The sequence below is a fragment of the Apostichopus japonicus genome, chromosome 6 (assembly GCF_037975245.1).
Source record: "Apostichopus japonicus isolate 1M-3 chromosome 6, ASM3797524v1, whole genome shotgun sequence".
Classification (NCBI taxonomy): Eukaryota; Metazoa; Echinodermata; class Holothuroidea; order Aspidochirotida; family Stichopodidae; genus Apostichopus; species Apostichopus japonicus.
Window position 1 is genome coordinate 18,167,714 of NC_092566.1, and position 19,520 is coordinate 18,187,233.

General features: G+C 37.4%; 3 protein-coding genes across 3 annotated transcripts; all 3 read left to right on the forward strand.

Moving 5' to 3' along the window:
- Positions 1 to 3,282: 3,282 nt before the first annotated feature.
- LOC139969210 (uncharacterized) lies at positions 3,283 to 4,850 on the forward strand. The gene is made up of 2 exons (XM_071974104.1): positions 3,283 to 3,443; positions 4,270 to 4,850. The coding sequence occupies exons 1-2, from the start codon at positions 3,386 to 3,388 to the stop codon at positions 4,695 to 4,697; spliced, it is 486 nt and encodes a 161-aa protein (XP_071830205.1). The 5' UTR covers positions 3,283 to 3,385; the 3' UTR covers positions 4,698 to 4,850.
- A 2,412-nt stretch (positions 4,851 to 7,262) lies between these two features.
- LOC139969209 (uncharacterized) lies at positions 7,263 to 9,954 on the forward strand. Its single transcript, XM_071974103.1, has 2 exons — positions 7,263 to 7,418; positions 8,928 to 9,954. Exons 1-2 carry the CDS (start codon positions 7,367 to 7,369, stop codon positions 9,437 to 9,439), a joined length of 564 nt encoding a protein of 187 aa, XP_071830204.1. The 5' UTR covers positions 7,263 to 7,366; the 3' UTR covers positions 9,440 to 9,954.
- Positions 9,955 to 13,611: 3,657 nt separating this feature from the next.
- Positions 13,612 to 19,247, forward strand: LOC139969207 (uncharacterized). The gene is made up of 2 exons (XM_071974100.1): positions 13,612 to 13,752; positions 15,063 to 19,247. Exons 1-2 carry the CDS (start codon positions 13,701 to 13,703, stop codon positions 15,587 to 15,589), a joined length of 579 nt encoding a protein of 192 aa, XP_071830201.1. The 5' UTR covers positions 13,612 to 13,700; the 3' UTR covers positions 15,590 to 19,247.
- Positions 19,248 to 19,520: the final 273 nt, after the last annotated feature.

Genomic DNA, 19,520 nt, shown 5'->3' on the forward strand with positions numbered 1-19,520 from the left:
TCTTTTCCTAGATGACTATTTTCGGTTTGAAGTTATTGATAATCATATTATATCATAGATATTCTTAGAATCGTGTACATGTATAATTTCACCTCGGACATTCATGGTAATTTCATCATTTTTGTTTACTTTCAGTGTGTGATTTTGGTGTTTAATTCGAAATCGTTAGGCACGTTTCTCACACTGTGTTGGTTATATAGAGAGGTCAAATACCTTCGTTGTACACCATTTCCCAACTATAGTAAATTACAATGTTTTGATGAAATCTTATAAGCGAATGGCACAATTGTTGGTAAGTGAAACCTTCAAGTTAACAATAAATATAATTTCTACGTAGAACATATTCTGACTAAACACGGTAAATGGTTGCGAAATTGTTTCAATTAAATTGTTTTTATGTTTAATTAACCCTCAACGTTTCATATAACACATATACGTCTTTCCTTTCGAATTTACACTAAACGTGTGTGCACAAACTATAACACTGAGAAAGCTTCTTTCATTACCCTTTTAAGATATCTTAAAGTGATATATGAACTGTGGAAATATAATGTAAGGTAGATAGTTCTTTATTTTTTTTTTTGTATATACTCAGGTATCATATATTACGACATGCAGAATTATGACTATATTTAATATGTATTTATTCATAGAAGAAACAACGCTAATTCATTAATTGATTTGGGTATTACTTTAATCTTTTAAATACTAGATGTAAACACATGATTGTCCTGTGAATATGTTTTCATATAATTTGGCTTAGTGTGTATTCTGACAGTGACGAATAAAAGGATAACTGAAAAACAGTTCTCTCTAGTTATTATTTAATAAGCGATACATGATCCATCAAATGGCCATGCGCTTTTGCTCTGCCCCCCCCCCCCACTCCCCTCTCCTCATCTCTTACAAAAGGTTATAAGCTTTGCTTATATATTTGGGGAACCTTCCACATGACACAAGACCATGTCCTATACACAAACTTTAGATAATGCTTAAATTTGGTTCCCTTTATTGGCCCGAAAGGTCAATGATCATATTTTTTTGGCTGGGAATGACTGAACAGTGAAAAAGAAGATTCATTGAATGTCACTTAACAAGCGTTCGTTTTATCCATTAATAGTGAGCAATGTAGTGAAAACATTATTATAATCATAATTACATCCTATATTTGATCTAGCAAAGAGAAAAGTATATTGATGTCGACAAAGATATATACTAGTGCAAGAGGGGCATCCGGGAAGAGAGACATCTTCACTTCAAGAGTATTCAGTTGCCATCCCATTGGCAGCTTCGTTATTGGTCTTAAATACAAGGAACGTCCATGGTCTCTACTTATATTTTTTTACTGAAATATGAGCAAACCCAGCTAGACCTATATTTAATTTATTGAAATCGTTGGAAGTTCAAACGAACCAATAAATTAACATAAGGTGGCGTAAACATAATCTTTGAGTACACACGAGGCTGTCAAAATAAAGTAGTTAGCCGACACATTTGAAGCAGGGACTTGTCAGGCGGATTGGAATCTCGAAAATGTTAAGAAGACTGAAGTGAGCTATTCAACTTAGAAAGATATCTGTTTACGAAACTAATATACTAGTCACCGACTTCATAAGTTGTGGAGACACTTGATAGTCAATTTACTGGTAGTAACGTGTTTCTTGTAAAGTAATATACCACTAAAGCCTTAACTGCTAATTTAAAACGTTTTTTTGTTGTTCAGAAACTGAAGAAGGTTTGTACCGTAATACAGGGATTGGATAATTAACATCACCATCTTTTCCCTAAACATCCTTACTGAATCATAAATTATAAATCCTAACCGAGGGTAGATTTGCAACACACAAAAAACGGTCCTGAAAGTTGGAAATGGTTGATCCTCCCAGACGAAGTGTTGCAACCATGTTGGCATAAGTCGACTTACAGTTTAGTCTTTGAAAAATTGCCACAAAAAAGTCGGATAACCAATAAGCATGAGATTAGTTAAAGTTTGATAAAACTTTGCGAAGAATCGATGGAAAAGATGATGTGTATTAGTGATTACAGTTTTACTTTTTAAGTAGACTAGGCTAAGACTTTGCGATCGTTTAGGAGACAATGATGTTCTCAGATGCCTTAACGTCTTAGTTTCTGTTTCATTATAAAAGTTGCTTAATTATACCACTGGAAAGGAAAAAAGACGGTTAATGATGGTTTAAGCAAGTAACATGAGAGACTTGTTGTAATGTACTCAGTATTCGTTTTGACGAAGTGACTTAGTATCCTTCCACTTGTTTGATGGTAAGTTGCTTACGTAATGACAAGCAATGATTAACCTGAGTTTTAGACAGATTTAATGTTTTCTTTCAAGGAATCATCATTGTAGGGAACTGTCTGTTGTTTATCTTTATGAATCATGTAACGATCAGGAGGCAACCACGTTTTTTCTTCAAAGGGGGGGGGGCAAGATGTTAAGTCGTCCAGGGGGAGAAGGGTCTAAACGGAGGCGCATCCCCTCCTCAATTGTGTCCTCAAAGTTTTGGTAAAATAGAGAGTACCTAGATGATAGTGCTGTTATATGTTTTAACTTTTAAAAATAATTTTAAACAGAATTGTCGACTGTTTAGCTAAATATACATGATATATATTTATGTACGGTACACTTTCTTTCAGGAATTATTTGTAATATTCACTTTGCCAGTAAGTGTGTCGGGGGGGGGGGGCGGGGAGGGGTGTTGAGATCTTGCCCCTGATCTTTTTTGGGGGGAGGGGCTTACTTCAGTAACGACGAGAAGTGATTCATTCTTTCAACAATTGTATAGGTATATAAGTGTGTCAGTGCCCTCGATATGGAGTTACAATATTTCATTTCACCATCTTCATCATCAAATTCCAATATCATGGTAAACAATCAAATGATTAATATGCCTTCTTCGTGTCATCTATTTATCATGCTCTAATGCTATAATGCTTTAAAACACGTATAGCTATAAGAAACAATATTGTTGAAACTGAGAAGTGTCTAACAATTGAAGATTTTTGTTTATTTTTTGTTTTGGGATATGATATGTAATTAATATAGCTTTGAAACACGTCTAACGCAAGTTGATGTTTCTGTATATTTAACACCTACTTGACTCTTTCCCTACATTCACGAGTTTTTCTCTTTCATCATCTTCGACAACTATTTTATTTTTGGAAACTTTCATAGATATAGGATATAGATAAAGGTTCGTTATTAAATCATACCTTTTCTTTGATTCATTGTTTCGTCTTTGTTCCAGTGGTTTGATTTATGAGTTATGATTTCCTTATAAAGTGTTGCATTCTTTCGCAGTAATCATCACATCAGAAACCACCAACATTCTTATACTCGGTTGTTAAGAATATTTATCGTGGAGTCAGGATGTCGCTTCTCAAAGTTATCGCTCTGGTTCTGGCCTTTACCACTGTCACCACTCTGGGTGAGTTGGGTTTGTGCAAAGATATCGCAATTTTATTATTATTTGTAATAATTATAGTCACTTTGCGCAACGTTCTTTCATATATGATCTCATAACAAGTCCTTTTTCCTCAATTTGAATTATTCTTAAAGTGCATTGTTCCATCCTCGTTACGACAATCGGATCAATAGATAGTTTGCATGTCTTCTTGGTCTGTTATTGAAATCTTTACAAATATCTCTGTTTTCAAGTTATGATATTGTAGTTGATCAGATTTAGCATACAACAGATTAAGCTAACCTTAACGATTTGCAAATTGATTTCTCAGTCTATAAAAGTAATGCAGGATATTTTATGAGCTAGAATTGTTAGTAAAATGAACAGGTTAAGTGAAAGCAAAAGCTTACACCTGCTGGTGGTCAATTGCTACATACTATACAGGGTTGAATTCTAATCCGTCCACGGGATACCTCAGAGGCCTGCTTTCACTTTCTTTGTCACTGGTAGGTACACCACATAACGCTATATACGAACGCTTGTGGATCGGATCCTGGTTTATAGAGCTCTCTACTGATCCAATATCTGCCGATTGAGCTTTCGTATAAATAACATAATTATTCCCAGCCATACGTTTCCATCCTAAGCCGTTTAATGTGAACGAAGTATTTAAAAATTTATACACCACGTGGCTCATAAGAATGTTCTAGAATTGCGATAAGCAATCATTTCTTCAAAAAGCTGTTTAATCGTAACTGTCATCTTTACGTGCAAAGAAAAGCAATTGAGAATGATATTCTTGTATACTTGTGGCAATTTGATATATTATGATGTCTTCCTTGACTTTCAGCGTCCCCATCAAACTTGAAAGATGCCTCAGAGGCAGACTTTCTCTCGGAACTGTTTAAACGAGATGATGGATTTGACGAGAAAGCTCTAATCCCCGAAGATCGCGGATATTGGAAGGACCTTGACAACTATGTCAAGGCACACAAGACTCGGGGTATCTCTGACGATCAAGGACTTCCGGATGCTTTAAGTGAGAGACTCGCAGAGTTGAGCTTGGATGACGACTTTGGCAGTAAAGTATTTGATATGGTTGCCAGAGACTTAAAGATGAAGGGGCTGCAATACGAAGGCGAAGACCTACCTGACCGTTTTGAAGATTTAACTCCTTTGCAACGTCGACGTTGGCGCTTTTCCTATAGGATGGCGTTCCGTATTGTCGGTAAAATTCTGCGTGCTCTCCTGCCTCTAATCATCCGTGTACTTGGTTGATATCTTTTGGCAGCTCGTCATTGATTCTCCTGATAAGAGTCGAATGGGTAGGCTAATAATCATATAATTGGTGATGGTATTATAGCTTGTAGAACTACATATCAGCATAGTAGTTGTCATGCACAATGAAATGAAATATACTGACAAAAATTATTCGATCTTTCGATCTCTTTACTTGAGTGTACTACAAAAACAATATTTTCAATAATTCTTTTCTGTCATTTCTTCATTCTGTGGTTTGCCGATGTAAGGAACTAATATTATAATGTCCCACCACACAACGTTAACAGTAAGACCACATAAAAATCAAATCAGTTAATATAGGCATTTTCGCATTTTTATATAACACCGGTCTTGCATTTACCTTTCCTCGCAGTCAAAACTTCAACTTCGGCTAGACGCTTTCTTTTCTTTTGTTGAACGTCCGAAACATATCATACACTAACAGTTATAAAACGTTCAAAAAACTAAAGCGAAAACTCAACTGACTGGCTGACGTTGTAGCCAACACAGTTGTCATATGTGTATCGATCATCTCCCTTCCTCGGTATCCTCCCTTCCACCCTCCTCCCTCTGGAAATACTCCATTCTACCTTCGTTACATCCTTTCCAAGTCTGGTATCAAGATCAACAGGTCCAATTTCGTTTTCTATTAAATATTGACCATGCATATTTTTCTACGAACGGTCCTTACTAAGGTCGTTACCGTGTTGAGAAACATAGGGAAACGATGTTTGAAAACACAAGCAGAAAGGAATTGGAACCACCGCAGTTTTAAAACAGTTTATTACACACGTACCCTGCACTGAACAGGGAAATTCAGTCTCGGTATTTTGAAACACAGTTTAAGAATCCATACCAATGTATACTTTCAACAAGCGTAATCTGTTTACTTCATTGCTGTTTCTTGAAACCATCCAGGGACTACTTGAGAGGCACCTTTTCCACATTAATACCCTTGACACATAAATAAGCATAGGCGTGTAACCCGGGTAACTAGAGGGGAATCTTACCATACAACATCTTCGACAGTGGTAGGGGGTGGTAGAATATGTTGCCGCAGTCACTTCTCCACCTTTAGGGGATGTACTCTATATGGCAGTGCTAAATAATTCAGTTGGATCACTTTAGTGGCAAAAAGGAGTGCCAGGGGATCATTTTGCTTCTCAAAAGTTCAACATAAAATCGGAATTATGACATGAAAAAATCCACACATTTCGATAAAACAGCGAAATGTGCACAGTTTATACCCTCTACAAAATCAAAAATCTGTTGGGGACGACCCCAAACCTTATCCCTCCCCCCCCCTTCCGCCTCCCCTCACCCTCTTGTTTGATAGCCTCCAACCTAATGATTCATATGGAGAGTACCAATCACACTTCATTTGTGGTAAAGTTGTGAGAAACAATCCACACTAGTATTATTTATAGGAATTCTGATGAGAATCTGATGATTCGTAATGTATTACTGTATCGGGTAGCTGGAAGCATATGAAGATGATCCCTGCAATTTTCTATCAGCTTATGTTCTTATATTTCTGTATACATGATAAAAGTCGTGGTTCAATGTTTCTATGTGCATGCGCGTAGCCAGGAGGCGATGTAGAGTTAAACTTTCCCCCAACCCCCAACCCCCTGCCCTGCGCCTACCTCCTTCTCCCCATCTCCTTCCAACCTCAAGCAACATGCTGAAGAATCGTTATAAAACTGAGACATAGCACCATCATGATCACATTGTCACATCAGTCTCAATGTAAGGGAAATGGAATGGAGATTGTATATTCAACAAAAGCTTGTTGCGGTTAAACGTTTTCATGTTTCATGCATGACATAACGGTTGAATGGCGATCTTGCAGAAGGCTTATCTGTGGTACCAAATTACCAAAGACTATATGTCTTTAGCTCTACGTCTTAATCGAAAACAATTTTTGACATCAGGAGTGGTGGAGCTCAAGCATGTTTCCTCTAAGCTGGCAATCGGTAGTGCTTTGTGTTAGGAAGATGTAATATAACGCATGTACGGAGATGGGGAGGGAAGGCGGGGGGGGGACGGGTGGAAGGTGAGAGTGTATGTACTTAAAGTTTACGCTCTAACCCTCTAATATATACAGCATGTTCATGCTTGGATGTATAAGTTTCCAACGTTTTCAGTGACAACAAAGGATTAGAAATGTGTATTATAAAGAAATAATATTTCACTGTCTTTGTTTGTTTATGGATCAATAAATTGTACCGTGATCTCATTTTGTCACTTAGCCTGTACGTAATTAAATGTGTCTCTCGTTGACAGTGAAAGATTAGCTAAGCAGACATCCGGACATATGGTTAAGATCAATTGATTATTGTTGGTAGAGAGGGTTTCAATGTGTAAATTATCAGTAGAAGGAAATGCAACGAGTTTAAGATCCACCGCTTGAAAGAAAAACTCTTTATAGTTACATATTTTTGATATACTTCAAAATCCCGGATTGATTGTGATACGACCAGTCATTCTTCACCGGGTGTAAGTTCAAGTTGTTACCAAATATTTCATCTCTTGCAAAATAATGAAGGAACTTCTTCGTATCAATTCCAGATTGTTTGTACATAAATAGAAGTTGATTTTATCTCCGAGCAAACAGTCGGGTGCAAGTCTTCCAGCATCAAGAAATTCTGAAAGCTCCATGCAACATGTTTCGATTATATTCACCGTGCATAGTCCTTCTCCTTGGTGTGATTTGTGGTGAGTACACTTTTTCCTTTCTTTCTCTTTTCAGATTTACATGATATTTAGATTTTCCCACGAACTCTTTACTGATTTAACCATTACTCACTCAACTTAATAAATCTCATTTTCCTTTTAACTGTTGTGAAAGCAGTTGTGTTCTAACCTATTTTACGTCATTATTAATCTAGATGTTAAAGTTAAGAGCGATTTCCAAATCAAGCATCGGTGCCTTACCTACCTTACCTACTGAATTGTCAACCTAGGCTATAGAATTTGTGCCTAACATACTATACAGGTGCCTTATCTAGGCTATATGGTGTTCATAATCAATAGAATATGTGCATTTATAACAGGTGTATAACCAATAGAATAGGTGCTTTTATGAAAGGTGTCTAACCAATAGATTAGGTGCATTTATAATAGGTGTCTAACCAATAGAATATAGGTGCATTTATAATAGGTGTCTAACCTAGGATATGTGCCTAACATATATGTGATAACTATAGGGGTCTAACCTAGGATATGTGCCTAACCTATGTGGTAACTATAGGGGTCTAACCTAAGATATGTGGCTAACCTATGCGATCGCAAGGTACCTAAAAACCTAGGATATGTCCCTAAAATGTTTCTCGTTTCAAGTAACGTCATGGACATAGACACAGGTTTGTCCCTTTGTTCTTGTTTGCGTCATTATCTCTCTCTCTGGTTGATGGTTGATGGTTGATCAGAGCCATTTTTCACAAGTCAAATAAAGTCATATAAATCAAGTCACATTCCAGTCACATGACATTCAGCATTAAGACAGCGGCTCACGGATCACAATACCAAAATAAAGTTTGTCAATTGAAGCTATGAAAGAAGTTACTGACTATGACTAGTTTATTGCCAGTGTTATCTCTTGCCTTACTCATTAGTAATATCGGGCTCTATTAAGTTTTTTAGTCACAAGTTGTAAACTGTATATAAATGCCACAAACTTGCAAACGTGCACAATTAGTTTACACTTCGAAAAATTTGTGAAAACGATGGTATTTTTTTCTCTCCTTTTTTCTTTCAACTCAATAGAAAACATTACCCATTGTGTATGCCATCGCACTATATGAGGCATGTATGTATTAAACACTAAAGCGATCGCTCAAAAACGAACGAGTGTCAAAGGATTCTCAAATCATTGCAACGAAAATAAGTAAGAAGATGCAACCAAGAATTTCATTGAAATATCTGCTATTGTTTCCTTATGTTTCGCTACATCGCCTAAAGCTTGATAACTAATTAATAATCAATACCTAAAGTCACATGAAGCGCCCATGGCCTAGTTGGTTAGGGTGTCCGCATATAAAGGGGGAGGGCACGAGTACGAAATTAGGTAAATCGATACATTTTTTAATATGGAGTTTTGTGACACGCTGATTTTGCTCTTGCTCGGCTCTTGGTTCTACCAATGTGGATCCAAGTGAAGATAATGGTTCGACATATGTTTTTTTTCTCTTTCTTTTCTATTTTTTTTTAACCTTCTATTTTTAGTGTCTTCGTCTCCGACAACTGTTCAACGTGATACTAAAGATGTAAGATTGGACATTTCTCCAAATGGCCTGATTGGGAAATATTTCAATAAAAGAGAGAAACTGGACCAACATAAAGATCATCCTAGTCAGAGAATGAATGAACTGAGCCCGGAAGAGCGAAACGTATGGAGAGACCTTTCAAAGTTGGAGAAGTACCACAAGCTCCATTACGTCAAGCGACTCCGTCCTAACGAGGAAGACTCAACAAAAGAGATTGTAGGAGCAGAGAGGTTTGCTGAACCGATTCCTGAGAAAAGCAGTCCATTACGTAACATCGATAACGAGTTAGATCTTCGAGTTGCTAACTACATCACGAATTATCTGAGATCGGAAGGACTGTCAGCAGGGGCAGAGGACGTATTGGACAGAGATGAAGATTTGCCTGAACCACAGAGGCGATTCCTCTTTAAGTTAGGGCTCCACTTACTCGGCCATGTCGTGCACCATGTTGTCCATCACTTATTTGGATAGTTTCGTTCAGGCTCACAGCATTTCTAATAGTTTCCCTTTTTTTCAAAGTAGCTTTATTTAATAAGTTGTAGAGCAAAATCAGATTTTCGAGTCGGTTATTTATGTTTTGTCAATCGAAGTAGGTAATATTACCGTTTATTTAAAGTTCATCACAAGTTTTCCAACCGTTTGTATTTGATCGACAATGATATCTTAACTAGATCTGTGAAGAGCTATAACGTAACATAAGGAGCATATAATCATCATCACTATGGTGATTACAATGCATGAGTAACTGACGATGATTTTGTTACACTGCATTGTATTCGCCTGGTTTTAGAGCACTAAATTTCTAGTATCGAGAGAGAAACAATGGAAAATGAAATTAATACTTTACCTTGTAAATTAAATATATTACAGTACACATTAGCTATATACGCCTTAAATGTTGTTCCTTGTGGTTTTAATATAAATGGATTTCTGGGAAGACATGAACCGAAAGTTAAATATACTCAAATTAGACAGTACTTTCCAAATGTAGCTTCAGGAGTCATTTTTGTGTTAATTGCAAACTTTCAGTGTACGACACGAGTAAGTACGAAATTTAAGTCATTTTTAACCTTCGGATAATAACGCTTAAGTTGCCAGGACTTCCAATCTAATAAGTTTCAAGCTTGAGGGTTTCCAGAGAAGAGGTTTTAACATCTCAACACCTAGCCGCTCCGCGCTCCACCTCTGCGCCATGCCCGTACTCAAAATTCCATATTGAGGGGACTCAAATATTAACTTATGGCCATCTCGAATGGGGGGTGGGGGAGATCTAAGCCGACTCCGGTGTCCCCTCTCGTATGCGATTTTTTTATTTAAGTAAGAGGGCTTAGATGCAAAATGATAATGTCATTTACATCACTTTATTTCGACTACAGTTGTGTAGTACAAGTTTCCAATATTATTGTGTATTATATTATCAGCCATCGTTGGCACCCGCAATGGTGGGAGGGCATGCCTTTTACAACACATTACTTCTGTCAACAGTATGGTTCGCAGCATACCGAACAGTCCCAATTGGCGTTCCACAAATGCAATACATGACGTTGTCTGCACGTCTACCCCCAGTGTGTGGAATAACATCCCCTTTCGATTTCCACCAGTCCCATTAACTTATTAGCTTACACTTCAATGCTCATGGGTTGTTCACGTTTTGTCGATACATATAGATTGATGCCTTCCTTATCCAGAGACATAAGGCTCCGACCTTACCCCGTGCATCTCTCTCTTCTTTCAACCCGTATTGCTTCCTTCTTCTACAGTAGTCATTAACACGTTAATGTTATCAACTACTTACCTGAAAATCAAATCTGATAATATAGTAACCTCCGTGTAAAGGCACACAAAACTCGCGGTCAGTATTTCTGACGATCGGAGACCTTCGGTTGCTTTAAGAGAGAGACTCTCAGAGTTGAGCTTGGATGACGACTTTGGTAGCAAAGTATTTGATATGGTTGCCAGAGATTTAAAGATGAAGGGGCTGCAATACGAAGGAGAAGACCTACCTGACCGTTTTGAAGATTTAACTCCTTTGCAACGTCGACGTTGGGGCTTTTCCTGGAGGATGGCGTTCCATATTGTCGGTAAAATTCTACGTGCTCTCCTGCCTCTAACCATCCGTGTACTTGGTTGATATCTTTGGCAGCTCGTCATTGATTTCTCCTGATAAGAGTCGAATGGGTAATAATCATATAATTGGTGATGGTATTATAGGTTGTAGAACTACATATCAGCATAGTAGTTGCCATGCACAATGAAATGAAAGATACTGACAAAAATTACTTACTAATTTCCAAGGGGGGAGTACAAAAACAGTATTTCAATAACTATTTTCTGCCATATCTTCATTCTGTGTTTTGCCACAGTAATGAACATGTACTAATATATTAATGTCCCATCACCCAACGTTAACAGTAAGATAACATAACAATCAAATCAATTAATATAGGCATTTTCACGTTTTCTTTTCTTTTGTTGAACATCCGAAATATATCATAAACTTACAGTTAAAAAAAATATAAAAAAACAAAAGTCCAAAATTCAACTAAGTGACTGGCTGACAGTGGTACGTGGTAATCAACATACAGTAGTTCTCAATTGTTTGTCGATCATCTCCCTTCCTCCCTCCTCCCTCCTCCCTCCGGAAATACTTCATCCTCCCTTTGTTACATCCTTTCCGAGTCTGGTATCAAGATCAACCGAAACCGATTACGTTTTCTATAGATATTGACCATATTTTTATACGAACGTCCCTACTTAAGTCGTTACCGTGTTGAAAAACATATGGAAACGATGTTTGAAAAAACAAGCAGAAAGGAATTGGAACCACCGCAGTTTTTAAACAGTTTATTACACACGTACCCTCCACTGAGACAAGAAAATTCAGTCAGTCTCGGAATTTTGAAACACAGTTTAAGAATCCATATACAATGTATACTTCCAACAAGCGTAATCTGTTTACTTCATTGCTGTTTCTTGAAACTATCCAGGGACTACTTGAGAGGCACCTTTTCCACATTAATACCATTGACACATAAATAAGCATAGGCGTGTAACCCGGGTAACTAGAGGGGAATCTTCCCATACAACACCTTCGACAGTGGTAGGGGGTGGAAAAATATTTTTGCCGCAGTCACTTATTCACCTTTAGGGGATGTACTCTATATGGCAGTGCTAAATTATTCAGTTGGATCACTTTAGGTGGCAAAAAGGAGTGCCAGGGAATCATTTTTGATTCTCAAAAGTTCAACATGAAGTCGGAATTATGACATGAAAAAATCTACACATTTCGATAAAACAGCGAAATGTGCACAGTTTATACACTCTACAAAATCAAAAATCTGTTGGGGACGACCCCAAACCTGATCCCTCCCCCTTCCGCCTCCCCTCACCCTCTTGTTTGATAGCCTCCAACCTACTGATTCATATGGAGAGTACCAATCACACTTCCTTTGTGGTAAAGTTGTGAGAAACAATCCACACTAGTATTATTTATAGGAATTCTGATGAGAATCTGATGTTTCGTAATGCATTACTGTATCGGGTAGCTGGAAGCATATGAAGATGATCCCTGCAATTTTCTATCAGCTTTTGTTCTTATATTTCTGTATACATGATAAAAGTCGTGGTTCAATGTTTCTATGTGCATGCGCGTATCCAGGAGGCGATGTAGAGTTAAAGTTTCCACAACCCCCCTGCCCTGCGCCTACCTCTTTCTCCCCACCTCTTTCCAACCTCAAGCAACATGCTGAAGTATCGTTATAAAACTGAGACAAAGCACCATCATGATCACATTGTCACATCAGTACCCATGTAAGGGACATGGAATTGAGATTGTTTATTCAACAAAAGCTTGTTGCGGTTGAACGGTTTCATGTTTCATGCATGACATAACGGTTGAATGGCGATCTTGCAGAAGGCTTATCTGTGGTACCAAATTACCAAAGATTATATGTCTTTAGCTCTACGTCTAAATCGAAACATTTTTGACATCAGGAGTGGTGGAGCTCAAGCATGTTTCCCCTAAACTGGCAATCGGTAGTGCTATGTTTTAGGAAGATGTAATATGACGCATGTACGAAGATGGGGCGGGGTAGGGGAGGGGGGAGGGTGCGGGTGGAAGGTAAGAGTGTATGTACTTAAAGTTTACGCTCTAACCCTCTAATATGTACAGCATGTTCATGCTTGGATGTATAAGTTTCCAACGTTTTCAGTATGAACAAAGGATTAGAAATTTATATGACCAAGAAATAATATTTCACTTTCTTTGTTTGTTTATGGATCAATAAATTGTACCGTGATCTCATTTTGTCACTTAGCCTGTCACGTAATCGAATATGTCTCTCGTTGACAGTGAAACCTTACCTAAGCAGACATCCGGACATATGGCAAAGATAAATTGATTATTGTTCATAGAGAGGACTTCAATGTGTAAATTATGTAGAAGGAAATGCAACGAGTTTTAGATCCCTCTCTTGAAAGAAAAAATCTTTATAATTTCATATATTTGACAAACTTCAAAATCCCGAATTGATTGTGATACGACCAGTCAGACTTCACCGGGTGTAAGTTCAAGTTGTTACTAAATATTTCATCTCCTGCAAAATAATCAAGTAACTTCTTCGTATCAATTCCAGATTATTTGTACATAAATGGAAGTTGATTTTATCTCCGGGCAAACCGTAGTCGGGTGCAAGTCTTCCAGCAAAAATAAATTCTGAAAGCTCCTTGCAACATGTTTCGATTATATTCACCGTGCAGAGTCCTTCTCCTTGGTGTGATTTGTGGTGAGTTCATACTTTTTCTTTCTTTCTCTTTCCAGATTAAAATGATACTTAGATTTTCCCACGAACTCATTAATGAGTTAAACATTACTCACTCAACTTAATAATTCTCATATTCCTTTTAACTGTTGTGAAAACAGTTAGTTTTTCACCTATTTAACGTCATTATTAATCTAGATGTTAAAGTTAAGAGCGATATCCAAGTCTAGCATCGGTGCCTTACATGAAATAGTATACCTTACCTACTTAATTGCAGGCTAGGCTATATAATTTGTGCCTATCACATACTACAGGTGCCTTACCTAGGAGATACGGTGTCTAACCAATAGAATATGTGCATTTAAAATAGGTGTCTAATCTAGGAATTGTGCCTAACCATATATGTGATAACTATAGGGGTCTAACCTAAGATATGTGGCTAACCTATGCGATCACTAGGTACCTAAAAACCAAGGATATGTCCCTCATATGTTTCTCGTTTCAAGTAACGTCATGGACATAGACACAGGCTTGTCCCTTTGTTCTTATTTGCGTGATTATCTCTCTGGTTGATGGTTGATCAAAATCATTTCACAAGTCAGAACAAGTCATAAGCGGCACACGGCAGCGGCTCACGGATCACAATACCAAAAAAAAATTTGTCAAATGAAGCTATGAAAGAAGTTACTGACGACAAGTATATTGCCAGTGTTACCTCTTGCCTTACTCATAAGTAATATCGGGCTCTTTTAAGTTTGTTAGTAAAAAGTTGTAAACTGTCTATAGATGCCAAACACTTGCAAACGTGCACAATATGTTAACACTTCGAATAATTCGTGAAAACGATGGTTTATATTATTATTCTCACCTTTATTCTTTTAAAACAATAGAAAGCAATACCCATTGTGTATGCCATCGCAATATATGAAGCATGTATGTATTAAAAACTAAGGATCGCTGTTAAACGATAGATTGTCAAAGGAATCCAAAATCATTGCAACGAAAATAAGTAAAAAGATGCAACCAAGAATTTCATTGAAATATCCGTTATTTTTCCTTATATTTCGCTACATCGCCTATAACATCTTAACTAATTAATAATCACTATCTATATTAAAATGAAGCCCCATGGCCTAGTTGGTAAGGGTGTCCGCTTAAAGAGGGAGGGCACGAGTACGAATTACGTAAATCGGTACATTTTTGAATATGGAGTTTTGTTACACGCTGAGTTTGCTCTTGTTCGGCTCTTGGTTCTACTAATGTGGACTTAAGTGAAGATACTGGTTCAACGTGTGTTTTTCCTTCTTTTCTGATTTTTACCTTCTATTTTTTAGTGTCCTCGTCTCCGACAACTGTTCAACGTGATACTAAAGATGTGAGATTGGACGAAATTCCTCCAAATGGCCTGATTGAGAAATATTTCAATAAAAGAGAGAATCTGGACCAATATGAAGATCATCCTAGTCAGAGAATGAATGAACTGATCCCGGAAGAGCGTAACGTATGGAGAGACCTTTCAAAGTTAGAGAAATACCACAAGCTCCATTACGTCAAACGACTCCGTCCTAACGAAGAAGACTCAACAAAAGAACTTGTAGGAGCAGAGAGGTTGGTTGAACCGATTCCTGAAAACAGCAGTCCATTACGTAACATAGATAACGAGTTAGATCTTCGAGTTGCTAACTACATCACGAATTATCTAAGATCGGAAGGACTGTCAGCAGGAGCAGAGGACGTATTGGACAGAGATGAAGATTTGCCTGAACCACAGAGGCGATTTATCGGCAGGTTAGCGTTTCGCATACTCAGTCGAGTCCTCCGCCATCTTTTGCCATATTTGCTAAGAGTCGTATTTGGATAGTTTCCTTCAGGCTCACAGCAAATTCAAATAGTTTGCTTATTTTTCAAAGCAGCTTAATAAGTTGTATAGAGACAAATGAGCTTTTCGAGTCGGTTGTTAACGTTTTGTCAATCAAAGTAGGTAATATTACCGTTTATTTAAAGTTGATTACAAGTTTTTATTTTTTGCGGGTATAGGTTACCAAAACTAGACCTGGATAGAGTAGTAAGGTCACATATGGAGCAAGATGCATGCTTGTTTTCTTTTCTTATTATTATCATTATAATGATGATTACATTGCATGAGTAGCCTAACTGACGCTGGGCTTGTTCTTTTTAGAAAATTTAGAGCTCTGAAACCTGGCGACTACAATGTATTGTACTCGCCAGGTTTCAGAGCACTAAATTTTCTAAAAAGAAACAATGGATTATGAAGATACCTTACCATGTTAATTAAATGTATTATATTACACATTAGCTATATACGCCATACATGTTATTCCTTGTGGTTTTAATAAATGGATTTCTGGGAAGACATGCACCGAAAGTTAAAGATACTCAGTAATTTTTGTGTTGACTGCAAGTAAGTAAGAAATTTGCGTCTATATTAACCTTCAGATAGTAACGCTTAAGTTGCCAGGACTTCCAAACAATTTAGTTTCTCGCTTGCAGGTAATCGAGTTGCCAGATGAACGGGTTGAATCCACTCACCACCCAGCCGCTCCGCGCCCCACCTCTGCGCCATGCCCGCACTCACATTTCCAATACTGAGGGGACACAAATAATAACTGATGTCCATCCCAAGGGGAAGGGGAATCCGGTGTCCCTCTCCTATGCGCATTTTACATTGAAGTAAGAAGTTGAAGTTCCAATATTAGTGTGTATTATTAAATGTAAGCCATCGTTGGCTTCCCGCAATAGCGACAGTGCATGCCTGTTACAATATATTATTTGTGTCAACAATATGGTGAGCAGCATACCCCCAACTCTCCCAATTGGCGTTCCATAAATTCCATACATGACGTTATCTGCTCACATCTATACCCACAGGGAGTGGAATAACATCCCCTTTCCATTTCCACCAGTCCCATTAACTTATTAGCTTACACTTTAATGACCATGTTGCTACAGATTGGCTGTTCACGTTTGCAGATACATGTAAATCTGCCTCCATTATCCAGAGACATACGAATCTGACCTTACCCCAGTCCATCTCTCCCCCTCTTTCAACCCGTATCACTTCCTTCTTCTGCAGCTTCTGCAGTCTTATACACGTTAATGTAATAACCTAATTGCCTGAACAGCAGATAGTAACTGACCTAGTACCCTACGTGTTATTTATCACTACCCAAGCCTTCACATTTTAGTACAAACACAAATAAGCAGATGACTATGTCCATACCCATCTCAATCATTTTCAAAGCAATGTTTTTCGCGCGGTCGTAGTGCCGTTAAAAGAGGCAATTTCAACATCACTGAATATTGATCTGACCGCTTTCCCTTCCGCCCAACTCAAGCCTCTGTCAGCAACCCTGCACTACATTACAAGTTGTGCCAGTTCCCACCAGAATCACTTGAGTATACCATGAAAAACTCCCCATGGAAAACACCAACAATTATTACATCTCGCATACAAATGTAGGAATTACTGCCCGATTAGCACCCCTTGAAGCAAAAATGAACCTTAATTTTTGTAGGTACAACCCGAAAATCGCAAGTGGGTATGTCCAGCCTGTTACTCACGGAGACCGCTGGAGATTGAAGAGGGGGCTGGGAGGGATGCATCAACTTTGGGAGCCCTAGACTAATTGCACACTGCCCCCACTGGATAATTCGGTGCAATTTGCTGATATTTGCTTTAAACATTGTGTTAACGGTGTTATATAAGCCTAGCTGAAGTCTCTTTTCTCCAACGCTTGTTTTGAGAACTGACCAACTTTTATTACTAAACATAACATTAATGGCTTATAGTAAATAGGGAATATATTTAATGAACTCTATATGAACTCATATAATGGTAAGGTATAAATTTGATGTACTCTGTTAATCATAGTTACATATAACAATAGGGAATATATACTCTGTTAATTCCTTGTGACTCATTTGAAGTCCCATATCGCTACCCTGGAGATATTGCCAGAGTTTAAGCCATCCCTGGGAGATGTTAATTCCCATTTCTCACACTCCATGATAAAGAACATTTCACTAAATTGTGTTTTAATATAGTCTTAACTTAATCCATCCAGAACGAACATATTTCAGATGCCAGGTATTATTTTAAAGAAGCAAGTATGAAGGAGGAGTTTAATTTGGAAAGTAATCATCTTCGCCTGTGATTCAATCATTGGAACAATTCATTAATTAGTAGTATTATTTATAGATATGTGCTTAATTCTATCAATCACCACTTTGTTAACAATGTCCCGTAACATTAGTCCCTCTCAAACTTGCAAGGTGAGAGTTTCAACAATTGAAGATTGTTTAGCAGATTTGAATTATCACTAGAATCAGAGAGGTTTACCTATCATTGTTTTCAAGTTCTTCATGTGATTATACTTATTATTCACCAATTATTTCACAATAAATAATGAGAAGGAAATTAAAAGTCAAACACAAAATCGAATTTCAACTTTCAACTGTTTATTTTTGTTGTCACCAATTTGTAATTTCTATTCTATAAATTTGATGAACCCCTAGGGCAAGGACCGTATTTGGTTCCTACTACCCTATGTACGGTGGGTCCCATTGTGTAACATTACAACAACAATATCTTGGCATTGCTTGTATTACTTCAACGATTATTTCACATTAAAATAAAAGTCAACACAAAACGACTTCAACTTTCAACTGTTTATATTTTTTGTCACCAATTTGTAATTTCTATTCTATGAATTTGATGAACCCATAGGGCAAGGACCGTATTCGGTTCCCACTACCCTAGAGGTACGGTGGGTCCCATCATGTGACATTACATTAACAATATCTTGGCATTACTTGTATTATTTCAACGATTAATTCACATTAAATAATGAGAAGGAAAATAAAAGTCAACACAAAATCGATTTCAACTTTCAACTGTATATTTTTGGTGTCACCAATTTGTAATTTCTATTTTATGATTTTGATGAACCCCTAGGGCAATTACCGTATTAGGTACCTACTACCCTAGATGTACGGTGGGTCCCATCATGTAACATTACAACAACAATATCTTGGCATTACTTGTATTACTTCAACGATTATTTCACATTAAATAATGAGAAGGAAAATAAAAGTCAACACAAAATCGATTTCAACTTTCAACTGTATATTTTTGGTGTCACCAATTTGTAATTTCTATTCTATGATTTTGATGAACCCCTAGGGCAATTACCGTATTAGGTACCCACTACCCTAGATGTACAGTGGGTCCCATCATTTAACATTACAACAACAATATCTTGGCATTACTTGTATAACTTCAACGATTATTTCACATTAAATAATGAGAAGGAAAATAAAAGTCAACACAAAACGACTTCAACTTTCAACTGTTTACATTTTTTGTCACCAATTTGTAATTTCTATTCTATGATTTTGATGAACCCCTAGGGCAAGGACCGTACTCGGTTCCCACTACCCTAGATGTACGGTGGGTCCCATCATGTAACATTACAACAACAATATCTTGGCATTATTTGTATTATTTCGACGATCATTTCGCATTAAATGAGAAGGCAATTAAAAGTCAAACACAAAATCGACTTCAACTTTCAACTGTTTGTTGTTGTTGTCACCAATTTGTAATTTCTATTCTATGAATTTGATGAACCCCTAGGGCAAGGACCGTACTCAGTTCCCACTACCCTAGATGTACGGTGGGTCCCATCATGTAACATTACAACAACAATATCTTGGCATTACTTGTATGATTGATGATTGATATCAACTGTAAACAATAGCATTCCACAGCT

Coding starts and splice junctions, on each gene's coding strand:
- LOC139969210 (XM_071974104.1), top strand. CDS start 3,386: ATGTCGCTTCTCAAAGTTATCGCTCTGGTTCTGGCCTTTACCACTGTC. Junction 3,444..4,269: donor TACCACTGTCACCACTCTGG/GTGAGTTGGGTT, acceptor CTTGACTTTCAG/CGTCCCCATCAAACTTGAAA.
- LOC139969209 (XM_071974103.1), top strand. CDS start 7,367: ATGTTTCGATTATATTCACCGTGCATAGTCCTTCTCCTTGGTGTGATT. Junction 7,419..8,927: donor TCTCCTTGGTGTGATTTGTG/GTGAGTACACTT, acceptor TTCTATTTTTAG/TGTCTTCGTCTCCGACAACT.
- LOC139969207 (XM_071974100.1), top strand. CDS start 13,701: ATGTTTCGATTATATTCACCGTGCAGAGTCCTTCTCCTTGGTGTGATT. Junction 13,753..15,062: donor TCTCCTTGGTGTGATTTGTG/GTGAGTTCATAC, acceptor TCTATTTTTTAG/TGTCCTCGTCTCCGACAACT.